We start from the raw sequence: 16,649 nt of genomic DNA on the forward strand, positions 1-16,649 counted from the left end.
ATGAAGATGCGAAGTGTCAGTTGGGGCTGGGGCCTGTTGAATTGTACGCACCTTCTCTGCGACGGGGTGCAAACCTTCGCAGTCCACCCGATAACCCAGGTAGACTACTTCCTTCGCCTGAAAGATGGACTGTGTGCGACGTAAACGGACATCAGCCTCTGAAAAGCGTCTAAGGACAGCCTCCAAATTTTCCAAATGTTCCTGCTCCGACAGCTCTGTAATCAAAACGTTGTGTATATGGACAGCGACCCGCGGTAAACCTATCAAGATGCCCTCCATGACACGTTGAAAAATAGCGCAGGCAGAGGATACCCCAAAGGGCAACCGTGTATATTCATACAGGCCCCGGTGGGTATTAATAGTTACATATGGCCGGGAGGCAGGGTCCAGCTCCAACTGCAGGTAGGCGTGACTCATATCTAATTTTGTGAACGAGAGTCCACCTGCAAGCTTCGCGCAGAGATCCTCTATGCGAGGCACTGGATATCAGTCAAACCGGGAAGCCGTATTCACTGTAAGTTTATAGTCGCCATACAAGCGAACTGTGGCATCTGGCTTCATTACAGGTACAATTTGTGCTGCCCAGTCAGCGAAATGGACGGATCTGATAATCCCAAGGTCTCCAAACGAGTGAGCTCCCCTTCTACCTTCTCGAGCAAGGCGCAAGGCACCGGGCGCGCCCGGAAATAGCGCGGCATGGCTCCTGGTTCGACCTGGATATGGGCGATGGCCCCTTTTGGTTACCCCAAACTGGGCTGGAATACATCTGGATAACGTTCCAGCACCTCAGTTAACCTCCAGAACCTGTTTGGAGGATGTGCTGCCACTGCAGCCGCAAATGGCACAAGTCCCGACCCAACAGGTTGGGCCCGTGGCCGTACACCACAATAAGTGGGAAACACCCCTCCTGGCACCCATAAACAACAAAGGTCATCGTAGTTCCTGCACTGTTGAATGGTTCCCCCGTGTAGGTAGCCAACCTGGCCTGTGTGTCGGTTAATGTAAGGGTCTGTATACCCTGCTTGATGCAGTCGAATTTCCTCTGGGCGATCACAGAGACCGTCGCGCCAGTGTCCAATTCCATCTCAAGCGGGTGACCATTGACCCGTACTGTCACCTTAATGGGAGCCACATGGGGAACTACCACACAATGCAGTTGTAGGCAGTCGTCTTCCGTCTCCACATCCTCGGGAGTAGTCGCCACAGGTTCATTCAAATGGAAGGTACGGCCTCTGGGCTGGCCTCAGTTTCAGTCGGAACGACTGCGCCTCTGGCGCCCCCAGGACCGGCGTCCGCGGCGGGGTCAGTGCCCACAAGTCCGACACGGACATGGCTCCTCATCCATTGGTTCTGGAGAAGGCTCCCTTCGGAAAGGAACGTCCGACGACCATTGGCGTCGATCCGGATGTCGCCTAGTCCAAGGTACCATTGGGGTGCAGGAGACACTTTTGGACGGAAGGGGTTGCGCCCCAAGGCGTGCACCTCCATTCCCTGTAGCTCCTGCACTCTCTGTTCTGCGCTCTCTCGGGACAATACTCTTTGAATGGCCTGTTGAAAAGTCAATGTTGGCTCAGCTAACAACTTTCTCTGGGTGGCCACATTGTTAATACCGCAAACCAAACGGTCGTGTAACATTTCTGACAAGGTCTCACCATAGTCAGTGCTCCACAATCCTGCGTAGCCTGGATTGAAACTCTGCAAGGGATTCTCCTGGGGTCCTCTCAGCGGTATCAAACCGGTAACGCTGGACTATCGTGGACGGGGTGGGTTAAAATGTTGCTCTACTAAGTTCACAAGTTCATCAAACGCCTTGGTCTCCGGCGCAGCTGGGTACATAAGGCTTCTAATCACCCCAAACATATGCGGGCCACAGGCAGTGAGCAAAATAACAACCTGGCACTCGTTTTCAGTGATGTTGTTTGCCCAGAAATAGTAACACATCCGTTGTGTGTACTGGTTCTAACTTTCCAGCGCAGCATCAAAAACATCCAAACGCCCATGCAGAAGTATGGTGAAACAGAAAAACAATTTCCAACCTGTATCCAACACAAATCCAGGGAGGTGGCTTCAGCAGCGTAGACAGCTATCCACTTTAACCCTCGTCGCCAGTTTTGTGAGGGCCACGAAGAATCCAGCACGAGTTGAAGGATAGAAAATAATAACATTTATTTACAATAACATATATACACAGCAGCAGCAGCAGCAACTCCCTTGCTCTCTAGCTGGTTCCAAACTGGCCAGCTTTATTTATGCAGGGAATCTGCTAATGATTTCTCCGCCCCCACCTCATTGGGGAAGCTCATACTCCCTCAGGATTGTGGGATTGCTGTTAGTCCCCAGCCAGTGGTAAGCAGGCAGGTTATAACACTCTCAGTTCTCCAGCTGATCATAAGACATTGGAGCAGAATTAGGTCACTCGGCCCATCAAGACTGCTCCGCCATTCAATCACGGCTGATATCTTTTTCATCCCCATTGACGGTGGAAGAAACCAGTGGTTCTTGATTAATAAGGGGATCAGCGGTTATGGGGAAAAGGCAGAGGAATGGTGATGCCGGGCACCGACGGGGCCAGGGGTGAAGGGATGGGTGGGGGGGGGGGGGGGGGGGGGGAGAAGAGACATGCAGGGGCAGAATCCGCAGTGCCATCCGGGGGCACCACATAGCCAATTGGACCTGATTGGGCACAGGGGTACACACCATGCTGACATGTCTGACTTTCACCCCCTGCAGTTAAATGGATATTGGAATTCAACCAGCAATGGTGGCTTCTTTCTAGTCACTGCAGCCCTTGGGGATGCACTGCGGCTGTACGATCTGGAGCTGCTTGTGGAGGAAGAAGCTGCAGTAGCAGAGCCAGGAACAGGAGGCAGCCATTGAGGATAGTGAGCCGGCCACCCAACAGGCCGAGGAGGAGAATGTGCAATGGAGGCACTGTATGAGGCCTCGTGTGAATCGGCAGTGCCTGTCATTTGAGGACCTGCCAGACTGGGCATGCCGTCGAAAACTCTGGCTGAGCAGAGGGTCTGTGCGACATATCTTACAGATCATGGCACACCTGACACTGCAGGTGAATGAGGGAGGACACCCGCTCCCGGTGATGTCAAAGTGACAGTCGGCCTGAACTTTAATGCCACTGGGTCTTTCCAGGCGCTTAGTGGGGACCTGTCCAGGGTCTCATGGAGCTTGGGGCACAGGTGCATCCACCCCATCATGGAGGGCCTATTTGTCCAGTCAGAACAATACATCTACTTCATTGTGGACTGAGCCCATCAGGATGCCAGGCAGTGGGGTTTGCCACATGAGAACTAGGAGCAGGAGTAGGCCATCTGGCCACTCGAGCCTGCTCCGCCATTCAATGAGATCATGGCGGATCTTTTGTGGACTCAGCTCTATTTTCCCGCCCGATCACCATAACCCTTTATTCCTTTACTCTTCAAAAAACTATCTTTATCTTGAAAACATTTACCGAAGGAGCATCAACTGCTTCATGAGCAGGGAATTCCAGATTCACAATCCTTTGGGTGAAGAAGTTCCTCCTAAGCTCAGTTCAAAATCTACTTCCCCTTATTTTGAAGCTATGCCCCCTGGTTCTGCTTTAATCCTCCAGTGGAAACATCCTCCCCGCATCTATCCTATCTATTCCCTTCATAATTTTATATGTTTCTGTAAGATCCCCCGCATCCTTCTAAATTCCAACGAGTACAGTCCCAGTCTATTCAACCTCATAATCCAAACCCCTCAACTCTGGGATTAACCTAGTGAATCTCCTCTGCACACCCTCCAGCACCGGTACGTCCTTTCTCAGGTAAGGAGACCAAAACTGAACACAATATTCCAGGTGTGGCCTCACTAACACCTTATACAGCATAACCTCCCTAGTCTTAAACTCCACCCCTCCAGCAATGAAGGACAAACCTTTATTCGCCTTCTCAATCACCTGTTGCACCTGTAAACCAACTTTTTGTGATACTTGCACTAGGACACCCAGGTCCCTCTGCACAGCAGCATGTTTTAATATTTTATCATTTAAATAATAATCCCTTTTGTTGTTATTCCTACCAAAATGGATAACCTCACATTTGTCAACATTGTATTCCATCTGCCAGACCCTAGCCCATTCACTTAAACTATCCAAATCCCTCTGCAGACTTCCAGTATCCTCTGCACTTTTTGCTTTACCACTCATCTTAGTGTCGCCTGCAAACTTGGACACATTGCACTTGGTCCCCAACTCCAAATCATCTATTTAAATTGTGAACAATACACGGGCAGTATGCACACCTTCATCCTGGCACACTCGACGATTCCCGGCCTCTTCAGATGCACTCCCTGCGGTCATGGCTGATGACGCCTATTCGGAGACCACAGACCGAAGTGGAGATCCGCTACAATGAAGCCCATGCAGTGACCAGGGGCATGATCGTGCGGTGCTTTGGCATCCTGCGGTATAGGTGCTTGTAACACTCTGGAGGAGCCCTGCAGTATGACGCTGAGAGGATCGTCCGCATCATGGCCGCCTGCCTCGTTCTCCACAACATCGCACAGCCGAGGGTCAGGTACTGTGGGCTAGCTCCACGGCCCCCACCTGGTGCCCCCCTATAGGGATTACTGTTAGCATTGCCCTTGGGCAGGCTATGTGATGCCCTGCTGTCCTAGCTCCTCTCTCTTTCCCTCATCAGCAACGCCGCCTGTTTCATGATTTTTAAAAGCACGTGAACCTTGCCATCGGGTTTGCTTAATGGAGGCGGAGAATCGCAGAGGATATCGGGTCAGGTCCGCTAATGGTAGACCAACGACGTTTACTGTACGTGCGGAGTAGAACGCATTGACGCTGCTGTCGAGACACTGGAGAATTGCGATTTGGTGTGAAACCGGCACCCGCCACGATTTCGCCATCAAAATCGATGCTCTGCCCAATTGCATTTCCTGGGTCCGGCGTCAGTTGATGGAGAGTCCTGCCTCAAATCTTTAAGTCTGTGGCTTGGTAGAAGGTTAAATGCTATTGCTTGATGTTTGTTCTGATGTTACTCCTGCATTCTGCAGTCTATTGTTTTCTGCAAAGAGCCCTGCAAAAAGCAGGCAGAGCCTTAAATGAGAGGCTTCCAAAAATTAAAGAACTCCGGCCATGAGACAACTGTCCATAGATGCATAACGGAAAGCAATTAATAATCGGTTCACATTAATGAAGTAGCTTCCACCTCCCATGGTCAGAACAATTGACATACAATAGTTTACGGATCGAGATCCTTAGCAGTCCCTTGGGCATAATCAGTTTTGTTACCTGGTAGTCCTGGAGACAGAAACCCTGAGGTTTTATTGTACTTGCTGTTTTGGGGTAAGTTCTGACAATGCCAGGTGCGATATTCCACAAGAATGTGGTCTGGGCCTGTTCATTGTAATGTACTTTTTAGAAGCATCCAGAAGCTTGTCCAACTTGCTATTCCAAAAGTCAAGTGACCAGAGGCAGCGATCTTAAAGATCAGCAGTGCCCTTTTATAAAATAGGCATACATGATTTTTAAAAAATTGTAATGTCCTCATTCCTGCTTGGCAAAACAGCTGATTTTATTTATTATTTTTTCAGCAAGTGGAAAAAGGAGGAATAATCATTTTAACTAGCTGGAAAGGCAGAACTATTTAATGCATTTTACTGCAACTACTGGCACGGTTCCTTTCTGATTTGAATATGGGATGTGTATTTCAGCCATGGCAAACTTCATAACTCAAGGTCTACATTTATATTTTTCACATGACACCATGTGTTCAGTGTGATTCTCATTGTAGTTTGAGTATACTTGCTGTAAACCAATGTCAACAAAATATGGATTTAGATTGCTCAAACCCTCAGTCTGAGTAAATCCATTAACGTGAGGGCATCAAGTTGTAGCAACAAGCAAATGGGATGATCAATTTTCTTTTGATGTAAATGTATTTGTCACAACAACAAAATGCAACTGAAATAGGCTGTAAAAAAGGCATACATCTTAAAGTGGTCCTAATACACGGTTTAGACCCATGTTTAGCATCTGTTCAGCAAGCAAACAAACATGTCCTCATCATAATGTGTTCAAAATACATATACATATATTTTCCAGATCAGATCACATCCATGAAGCAGGGAAGAGTTACCAAAATGAGAAAGTGATCTGCAAAGTCTGAGCTAACAAAAGAAGCCAGCGGAAATCATTGAAGCTTGTGCAAATTATGAATAAAATCCATGTCATTGAATTAGTTCACATATTATGTTAATCATGAAAGCATCATGTGCACATGCTCATAGCCAAAGTTTGGACATGGTGACTAGTATTGATTGGGTCACAAAGGATCTTAACAATCAGAATTGCGGGAAATTGGCAGATTCAGGCTGCCTATTTTATTGCTAACGTGAACTCTTACCCATATTGTTGGACTAAGCGAAGGAAGATTCTCATGCTTGAAGGTTAACTCACATTCCTCATCCTTATTTTGGGCCTGATACTGTATTTGGCATCTAAATTTCAGATCTTAAAAGGTTTAGAAGGGGAATACATAGGCCGGGATTCGCCAACCAACGCCAGGTCGGAGAATCAGCGGGGGGCGGGGAGTCACGGGACGCCACTCCAATGCTGGTCCGGCGATTTTCCGGTGAGGGGGTGGATCCAACTACGGGGAGGGCCTCCACGGTGGCCGAGCCCGCGATCGGGGCATATCAATTGGTGGGCGGGATTATCGCGGTGGGGACCTATGTTCCTCCGCGCCGGGCACCTCTCGGTCTCCGCCATGATGTGTCGGGGCCCGCAGAGAAGGCAACCCACGCGCATGCGCAAACTCACGGCGGCCGTGACGTGCATGCGCGAACTCGCGCCGGCCATGGCACACATGCAAAACCTCACGCTGCCCGTCCTGACGCTCGTATCGGCAGCTGGAGCTGCGTGTGCTGATCCAGTGCCGTGCTGGCCCCCTGTGCAGCACAGGATCGCTGATACTAGGGCCCTGTTGACGCCGTCGTAAAATGCTCTGGCGTTTACGATGGCGTCAACACTTAGCCCCAGCATCGGAGAATTCCGGCCACGGTTCTTCCTGTGATTACTAGGAACTGTAATAAATTGGTTATGTAATGTACTGCTGATCCAGAGGCTTGGACTAACAATTATGAGACATAAGTAATATTCCACCTTGGCAGCTGGGGAATTTAAATTCCGTTAATTATATAAAACTGGAATATTAAAATCAAAGCTTGTATTTGTAATGGTGACCTTGTTGCTACTGGATATTTGTAAAATCCCACCTGTGTCACTAATGTCTGGTAGTAAATTGCTCTGCTATCCTTAGATGTCTTGTCTATCGATAATTCCAGACCCAGGCAATGCGGTTAGCTCTTAGCTGCCAAACAAGCGATTTGTTTTTGTTATATTTCATCAAGGGATGTGGCCGTTGCTGGTTAGGTCAGCATTCCTTTGAGAAGGTGGTGGAATGGTGCCATCTTGAACCGCAGCAGTCCATGTGGTGTAGGTAACCCATAGTGCTTTTTGAGGGGAGTTCCAGGATTTTGACCCCGTGACTACGAGGGAACAGCTGTATAGTGCCAAGTGTGGATTGTTAGGAAAACAAGAATAGTTTTCAGCAATTCAAATTTGTATTAGAACAGAGAACATACAGTGCAGAAGGAGGCCATTTGGCCCATCGAGTCTGCATTGATCCACTTAAGCCCTTACTTCCACCCTATCCCCGTAACTCAATGACCCCTCCTGACCTTTTTGGTCACTAAGGCAAATTTATCGTGGCCAATCTACCTAACCTGCACGTCTTTGGACTGTGGGAGGAAACGGGAGTACCCAAGGAAACCCATGCAGACACGGGGAGAACGTGCAGTCTCCGCACAGACAGTGACCCAGCGGGGAATCGAACCACAGTGCTATCCACTTGTGCTACCATGCTGTCCCCACTTGTGTTACCAGAGTATTGGTAAACATTAGAAATAAGGTGTAGTTTAAGTGGGTTTAATCTAATGTTTCCGTGCCTGGAAGCGTAAAACCTATGGTTAGATTGATGCTGTGTTTGTATGTGTGAGGGTTGATTTCAATTTCAAATGTGTTTCTACTGTGCGTAGAGGAGGTTATGACATGATGAATAAATAGAATAAATGAATAAATAGTATGGTTTATCCACAAATGGCAAGTCAAATCTAATACATTGAATTGCAGCACCATCATTCTACTCTCGATCATCAGCAACTGGATAAAAAAAGGTGTTGTCGACAGTGCTATCAAGTGGCACTTATGTAGCATTAACCTACTCAATGATGCAGTTTGGTTTTGCCATGGCCACTTGGCTCCTGACCTCATCACAACCTTGGTCCAAACATGGACAGAACTGAATTGAAGAAGCGAGGTGGGGTGGGACGGATTGCCCTTGACATTCTGGCAGCATTTGTCTGAGCGAAACATTAAGGAGTCCTAGCAAAATTAAATCAATGGGAATCAGGGAGCAAACTCTCCACCAGTTGGAATCCTCGCACATGAGAAAATAGTTGTTGTTGCTGGAGGCATTCCAGTCTCAGGACTTCGCTGCAGGAGTTCCACAGGGTAATGTTGCTGGCTCAACCATCTGAAGCTGCTTCTTCAATGATCTTCCTTCTGTCATAAGTTCGGAAGTGGGCATTGTTCATTAATGATTGCACACTATTCGCAACTCCTCAAATACTGAAGCAGTTCAAGTCCATAAGTGGCGTCCTGAATAACATTTAAGCAAGGTTAAGCTAGGTGGCAGATAATCTTGGTTGCCATATGAGTGCCAGAAAATGACCAGTTCCAATAAGAGGGAATTTAACCAAGTTCCCTTGATATTCAATAAAATTCCCATCACTGAATCACTTATCAGTATTCTGGGCATTATTATTGACCAGCCACTGAACAGGACCAATCATACAAATGTTGTGGCTACAAGAGAAAGTCAGAGACCAGGAATTCTGCAGTGCATAACTCACTTTCTGTCTTCACAAAGTCTGTTCACAATATACAAGGCACAAATCAGGATGAAATACTTTCCACTTGCCTGGATGTGTGTAGCTCCAGCACACTTGAGAGACTCAACACCTTCCAAGACAAAGCTGCCTGCTTGATTGAAACTCCATCCACAATCTTAAACTTCATTCCCTCCACCACCAACGCACAGTGGCAGCAGTGTATACCAGATACAAGATGCATTGCAGCAACTGGTCAAGGCTCTTTCAACAACAGCTTCTAAACCTTCGACCTCTATAGTAAGACAAGGGCAGCAGATGTATGGGAATACCACCATAGCCTGACTTGGAACAATATAGCCGTTCCTTCACTGTTGCTGGAACAAAATCCTGGAACTCCCTCACATCACTGTAGGTCTAGCTCCACCAGATGGACTGCAAAAGTTCAAAAAGGTGGCTCAGCAGCACCATCTCAAGATCAATAAGGATGGTCAACAAATGCCAACAATCCATGAAAGAATAATAATCAAAATAATCTGCAGCAAAATCACAGAGATGCACAAGAAATATTGAGTAGTGATATTGGAGGACTTTAATTACCCAAATATCGTAAGGAGATGGAAGAATTTTTGAAACTTGTTCAGGAGAATTTCCTTGACCAGTATGTTCTTGGTCGACCAGTGAAGGTTGCTTTTCTGAATCTGATTCTGGAGAATGAGGTTGGCCAAGTAGACCAGGGGTCTGTGGGGGGAACATTTGGGCAAAAGTGCTAATTGTGTCATAAGGTTCAGGCTAGCAATGGCGAAGAGCACGTAGCAATATAAATTAGAGCTTCAACATTCAAAGAGGGCTAGTTTCAACAGGATGAGAGCGGGTCTAACTAGGGTTAAAAGGAACTGAAGATTGACAGGAAAAACTCCAATAGAGCAAAGGGCAATCTTTAACGAGATGTTTCAAATACAGTTTATGTACATTCCAACAATGGCGAAAGGTGATCCTTGGATGATAAAGGAGATTGAAAATATGATGAAACAAAAAAGGTGTATGATGCTGCAGGTGAATTCTTCAGGTGAGAACAAGGCCAAATACATTTGCCCAAGTCTTCTGATGTCCAAAACAGCGAAATCTTGACTTAAGTCTGTGCTGCATATCATGCCCCTGCAGAAGTCCTGGCATGTGCTGAAATTGCAGAAAGTTTAAACTTCCAATGGACTGATTTCCACTAATGCATAGTGCCCCAGGCAGCAGAAATCAGCCCTCAGTCCAGTGCCTAAGACACAGGTACTTATCCAGGAAATTCTATACTGGCTGTGGGTGGCCCGGTGGCTTGTTCTCGAACATTGCTGATATCCACAATGACGTGCCGTGAAAGCCTGAATCTCCTAAGATACTGGTGCTCAGACATAGAACATAGAACATAGAACAGTACAGCACAGAACAGGCCCTTCGGCCCTCAATGTTGTGCCGAGCCATGATCACCCCACTCAAACCCACGTATCCACCCTATACCCGTAACCCAACAACCCCCCCTTAACCTTACTTTTTAGGACACTACGGGCAATTTAGCATGGCCAATCCACCTAACCCGCACATCTTTGGACTGTGGGAGGAAACCGGAGCACCCGGAGGAAACCCACGCACACACGGGGAGGACGTGTAGACTCCGCACAGACAGTGACCCAGCCGGGAATCGAACCCGGGACCCTGGAGCTGTGAAGCATTTATGCTAACCACCATGCTACCGTGCTGCCCAAATTGAAGCGGGAGAATCCGTCAAAGAAAGTTGTGCATTGTTGGTCTGAGGAATCAGATGATCGCCTGCGGAACTGCTTGGGGTCAGTGGACTGGTCAGTATTTAAAATCTCTGCGACCAGCCTGAACGAGTACGCCACTACAGTAACTGACTTCATTAGTGTGGTGGTATGAATGTGAGCACTGCCATTGGTGCAGAGCATGGGTTTCCCATTGGCTTTGGCTGGTCATGTGTCTCTCGTCCGATTGGCTGGGACTAGTCATGTGACTGCTCACCAATTGGTCGAGAGGCAAGTAGACCCCGCCTCCGAGGTGGGGTATAAGTACCCAGAGTTCCCGGCGGTCGGCCTTTCTCTGTAGTCGACCACCGGGCTAACAACTAGCTGATTAAAGCCACATTTTGGATCTTAATCGCGTCTCGAGTCCAATTGATGGTACATCAATTTAATCAGCTAGAATTTTCATATGGAGCTACGCATCAAGCCTGACTGCCTCCGCACCAGCCCGCATGCTTCAAATGCGTCTGCAATCTTTAAACACTGGCAGGCGTGTTTTAATATTTACCCGACGACTGCAGCCGGCAAGCCCACCAAGGAGCAGAAACTCCACATCCTCCACTCATGCGTGGGCACAGCGGTATACTCAATGATTGAGGACGAAAGCGATTATGATGCGGCCATAGAGATTCTCAAAGGACACTTTCTCCGGCCGGTCAACGAAGTATACGCACGGCATCTCCTGACAACTAGACAACAGTTCCCTGGTGAGTCACTCGACGAGTTTTACCAGGCCCTCACAGCTCTAGGGAGAACGTGCGCATGTCTCCAAGTTTCGGCGACTGAGCACATGGAACTGTTAATTAGAGGCGCTTACGTTGCTGGCATGCAGTCCTCTTCTATACGCCAACGATTGCTGGAGAAGAACACCCTCAGCCTAGCTGAGGCACGGACTCTTGCAACCTCCCTGGAGGTTGCTGATCTGAACGCCCGCGCATACGCCCCCGGCCGCGCGGCAACCCCCTGGACATCATGGCATGCGCCACCCTCGTCCTCAGTGGACCCCGACCCCCCCCCAGGCCTGCGCTGCGGGTCACTCCGACAAACTAGCGGAGCCCCGTTGCTATTTTTGTGGTCTCTCCAAGCACCCGCGCTGCCCGGCCCGCTCTGTGCTAGAGCTGCGGGAAGAAGGGCCACTACGCGGTGGTCTGCCAGACCAAGTCGGTCGCTGCTGTTCCACGCAGCGACCGCGGATCGCCCCCCCCCGGGCCCCCCTAGGTCCCAGCGCCGCGCACCAACCTCTCCGGCCCGCGCAACGGCCCCACGATCCTCCCGACCCTCGCTCCCAGCTACCCCGACCGGCCCGCAGACGCCGCTGACACTGCCCCCAGCCACCACGAGGTTCCCACGGGCGCCGCCATCTTGGGCCCCGGACGCCATGTGCGGGCCATGGGCACCACCATCTTGGGGACTCGGCTCCACATGCGGGTCCTGGGCGCCGCCATCATGGGACCCCGATTCCACGTGCGGTTCCTGGGCGCCGCCATCTTGGGCCCTGCCAGCGATTACTCTGCCACCGAGGATGATCTGGAACTCTCACCACGACTTGCTTCAATCAAACTCGACCAGTCGCGACCACGCACGCTCGCCAAGACTACGACAATGATCCAGCGCAATAGACACAAAACGAGATGCCTGCTGGACTCCGGGAGAACGGAAAGTTTTGTCCACCCTGACACGGTAAGACACTGTGCGCTCCCCATCCATCCAGTTAAGCATAAGATTGAATTGGCCTCGGGTTCGCACTCCGTCCAAAACACTAGGTGCTGCATAGCGGACCTCACGGTCCAGGGGAGGGTTTTCAAAAACTTCAAACTCCTCATCCTCCCCTGTCTATGCGCTCCGGCACTCTTGGGCCTGGATTTCCAGTGCAACCTGCCGAGCCTGACCTTTCAATTCGGCGGCCCTATACCCCCTCTTACTGTTTGCAGCCTCGCGTCCCTCAAAGTGGACCCCCCTTCCTTGTTTGCTAATCTCACCCCAGATTGTAAACGTGTCGCCACTAGGAGCAGACGATACAGTGCCCAGGACCGGACCTTCATCGGGTCCGAGGTCCAGAGGCTCCTTAAGGAAGGAGTTATCAAGGCCAGCAACAGTCCCTGGCAAGCCCACGTACTGGTAGTTCGGACTGGGGAGAAAAACCGGATGGTCATCGATTACAGTCAGACCATCAACAGGTTTACACAGCTGGACGCGTATCCTCTCCCCCGTATTTCCGACCTGGTTAACAGGATCGCGAAATACAAAGTCTTCTCCACGGTGGACCTTAAGTCCGCCTACCACCAGCTCCCCATCCGTGTAAGTGACCGAAAGTACACCGCATTTGAGGCAGATGAGCGCCTCTACCACTTCCTCAGGGTTCCATTCGCTGTCACAAATGGAGTCTCGGTCTTCCAACGGGAGATGGACCGAATGGTCGACAAGCACGGTTTACGGGCCACCTTCCCGTATCTCGATAACATCACCATCTGCCGACCAGCAGGACCACAACATCCACCTCCAAAAATTCCTCCGAACCGCAAAACTCCTTAATTTAACTTACAATAAGGATAAGTGCGTGTTTAGCACCAACCGTTGAGCCATCCTTGGCTACGTAGTGCGTAACGGAGTGATAGGCCCCGATCCCGAACGCATGCGCCCCCTGATGGAACTCCCCCTCCCCAACTCCCTCAAACGCTGCCTGGGCTTCTTCTCATATTATGCCCAGTGGGTCCCCAACTACGCCGACAAAGCCCGCCCCCTCATCCAGTCCACCTCCTTTCCCCTGTCGATGGAGGCCCGCCAGGCCTTTAGCCGCATCAAAGCGGATATCGCAAAGGCCACGATGCATGCTATCGACGAGTCCCTCCCATTCCAGATCGAGAGCGTCGCGTCTGACGTACCTCTGGCGGCCACCCTGAACCAAGCAGGCAGACCCGTGGCCTTCTTTTCACGAACCCTCCACACTTCCGAAATCTGCCATTCCTCGGTGGAAAAAGAGGCACAGGCCATAGTCGAAGCTGTGCGATATTGGAGGCACTATCTGGCCGGCAGGAGGTTTACCCTCCTCACAGACCAACGGTCAGTAGCTTTCATGTTCGACAATGCACAGAAGAGCAAGATCAAGAACGACAAGATCTTGCGGTGGCGGATCGAGTTGTCCACGTACAACTACGATATCTTGTATCATCCTGGGAAGCTCAACGAGCCTTCCGATGCCCTATCCCGCGGTACCTGCGCCAGCGCGCAGATTGACCGCCTCCGCTCCCTCCATACGGACCTCTGCCATCCAGGGGTCACCCGTTTTTACCATTTTATTAAGACCCGCAACCTGCCCTACTCTGTTGAGGAAGTCAGGACCGTCACCAGGGACTGCCACGTCTGCGCCGAGTGCAAACCGCACTTCTACCGCCCCGAACGAGCACATCTGATCAAGGCATCCCGCCCTATTGAATGTCTCAGTATAGACTTCAAGGGTCCCCTCCCCTCCAACAGCTTGGTATGGAGCCAAGACCGCAGGAAACTACAAAAGGTCATGAATGTAGCCCAGTCTGTCACGCAAACCAGCCTCCCACCCATTGATTCTATCTATAATTCCTGCTGCCTCAGAAAGGCAGCCAACATAATTAAGGACCCCAGGAACCCTAGACATACTCTCTTCCACTTTCTTGTCAGGAAAAAGATACCAAAGTTTGAGGTCACATACCAACCGACTCAAAAACAGCTTCTTGCCTACTGGCATCAGACTTTTGAATGGACCTACCTTGTAATTAAGTTGATCTTTTCTCTACACCTTGCTATAACTGTAACATTATATTATGCAGTCTCTCCTTCCTTCCTTATGTACGGTATGCATTGTTTGAACAGCATGCAAGAAACAATACTTTTCACTGTATACTAATACGTGACAATAATAAATCAAATCAGAAGATGGGTTTTTTGGTTGGCATGGACCAGTTAGGCCGTGGGCCTGACTCCATGCCTGAGATTCTATATTTAAACCTTTCTCTATTCTTTATACTATTACTATCACGGAATATATTAAGACAATTAAAGCCCCGTATTGACAGTGTTCGATAATTTTTCGATCTTTCGAAAATTTCCGTACAAATCTGCTCTTTTATCGTTCCCACTAGTTGGTGACGTGATTGATACAACACAGCCATTCCTGGAACGGTTCCTCTATTGTTTCATATGTGTGTTGGAAGCTTTTTTTTTAAATCCACGCTTTCCGTCGACAGTATTTATTTAGGTCGTTTTTCTTTTCCTCCGGTCCATCGTTTTCCGCTCAGCGACGAGAGCCCCTCTCGCCAAGTTGCTTCTTCGGTCAACTGCTTTTGTCCTCAGTGCGCATGCTCGAAGCCCGTTCATCCCGCCTCCTAACCGTGATGCGCAGGCGCGAACGGTTGGTTGGAGGCGCGCGCGCGCTGGTTTGAATGTTCTGTCGTTTTGTTTTCTCGGTGAGATGGAGCGGGCGGCCAGAGCGAGTGTGAAGGCTCGGTCCAGGCCGACCAGCGACGACCTGGAGTCCTTGCAGCAGGCGGTTGAGTACTTCACTGCTGGTAAGAGCAGGGAGCGGTGCCTTCACCAAACTTTTATCATTATGAAGAGATGAATTTAGTCAGACATTTGTCTCAGTGCGGCCTGCGCCTCTCCTGACTGGTGACGGGTTATAGTGGCGGCTCTGAATGCGTGGAACCGTGGGGCTGAAGGGGAAGGTGAAGTATGCAGGCAGTTGTAAAATAAGGTACAGATCTTGAGATTACTTTTTGAGGTGGGGGGACCTGGTGAATGTGGGGCTGATGAGGATGGTAAAGGCACAAGCTGTGATAGGATATGTGGCAGCTTTGAAAAGTGGAAAGGCAAAGAGATATTCCAAGAAATTGATCCTTCAGCGTTAACTAGTAATAAGGGTGATATATTGGTAATATTGGTGATATACTGGGTTTGTGAAAAGGGACACAATAAAGGATAAAACAAAATGTTAACTTTCTGTGCCACCAGACTTAGCCTCTGGTGGTATTTGATAGGATAACAGAAATGTTATATTAGGAAGGGAGGACGTTATTATTGTCACAAGTTGACTTACATTAGCACTGCAATTAAGTTACTGTGAAAATCCCCTCGTCGCCAGCGTGTCTTTCGGGACTTGTAGGAAACCGGAGCACCCAGAGGAAATCCACACAGACATAAGGAGAACGCACAGACAGTGACCCAAGCGGGGAATCAGCCTGGGATCCTGGTGCTGTGAAGGAACAGTGCTAAGCACTGTGTTATGGTGCTTCACTTTTGTCTATGTGGAGCTGGTTTAATTCGTTCAAGCTCACAGGCAGCAGTATCATCTTTGAACCATATTTAAATTGAACCACGAGAACTGTGCCAAAGTGCACTGTTAAGGGAAATTGTTGGGGGTGGCCAAGAGTGGTTAGTGGAGTTGGAGAGGGTTGAGAGGAATAATGAGCTCTGCTCAGCAGCACCTATTTGTTATTTTGATCAGAGTGGTGTGTGCTGTGGTTGAGGACAGGACAATCCCTGGTTGTAGGATCTCAAATCAGAACGGGGAGTTATGTAGTTGGAAGGCAGTGGGACTTTAGAAAAAGGACAATTGTAGGTAGGGCAATAACTGCAGAAACTAATTTTTTTTTAAATGATGGGGATAAGTGACAGTTGTTAGAATAATGGCAGAAGACTGATAAATTAGAAATATTGGCAAAAAAGAGATTGAGAAGAAATGGTGTAATTTTAAACTGAGAGGGCAAGAAATTGAAATAATAAATGGTCAAAATGAGTTTAGTGATGACAGGGGGTAAAATTAGGAGAAAACTGGATTAGGGGCTGATGGAAAGAATGTTCAATGTTGCATGGATACCTGGAGGTGGTTTTGATTTAGAAGACTGTTTTGAAGAGAAGGGAGTAAGGATG

The 16,649-nt window shown here is 49.1% G+C and overlaps 1 protein-coding gene across 6 annotated transcripts in view; it reads left to right on the plus strand.

Moving 5' to 3' along the window:
* The window catches only part of LOC119951755 (ADP-ribosylation factor-like protein 6), a 204,383-nt gene that overhangs the window by 71,927 nt on the left and 115,807 nt on the right, over window positions 1-16,649 (plus strand). Inside the window, exon 7 of one of the 6 annotated variants that reach the window (XM_038775085.1) lies at window positions 6,095-6,179. The exons of 4 other annotated variants lie outside the window; for them this stretch is intronic. In XM_038775085.1, coding sequence (XP_038631013.1) covers window positions 6,095-6,144 — 50 coding nt within the window. In that variant the 3' untranslated portion in view covers window positions 6,145-6,179. Of the gene's footprint in view, window positions 1-6,094; window positions 6,180-15,083; window positions 15,290-16,649 lie in introns of those variants that run through there. One more of the 6 variants, XM_038775084.1, reaches the window with a different exon arrangement.

The sequence above is a fragment of the Scyliorhinus canicula genome, chromosome 17 (assembly GCF_902713615.1).
Source record: "Scyliorhinus canicula chromosome 17, sScyCan1.1, whole genome shotgun sequence".
Taxonomy (NCBI): domain Eukaryota; kingdom Metazoa; phylum Chordata; class Chondrichthyes; order Carcharhiniformes; family Scyliorhinidae; genus Scyliorhinus; species Scyliorhinus canicula.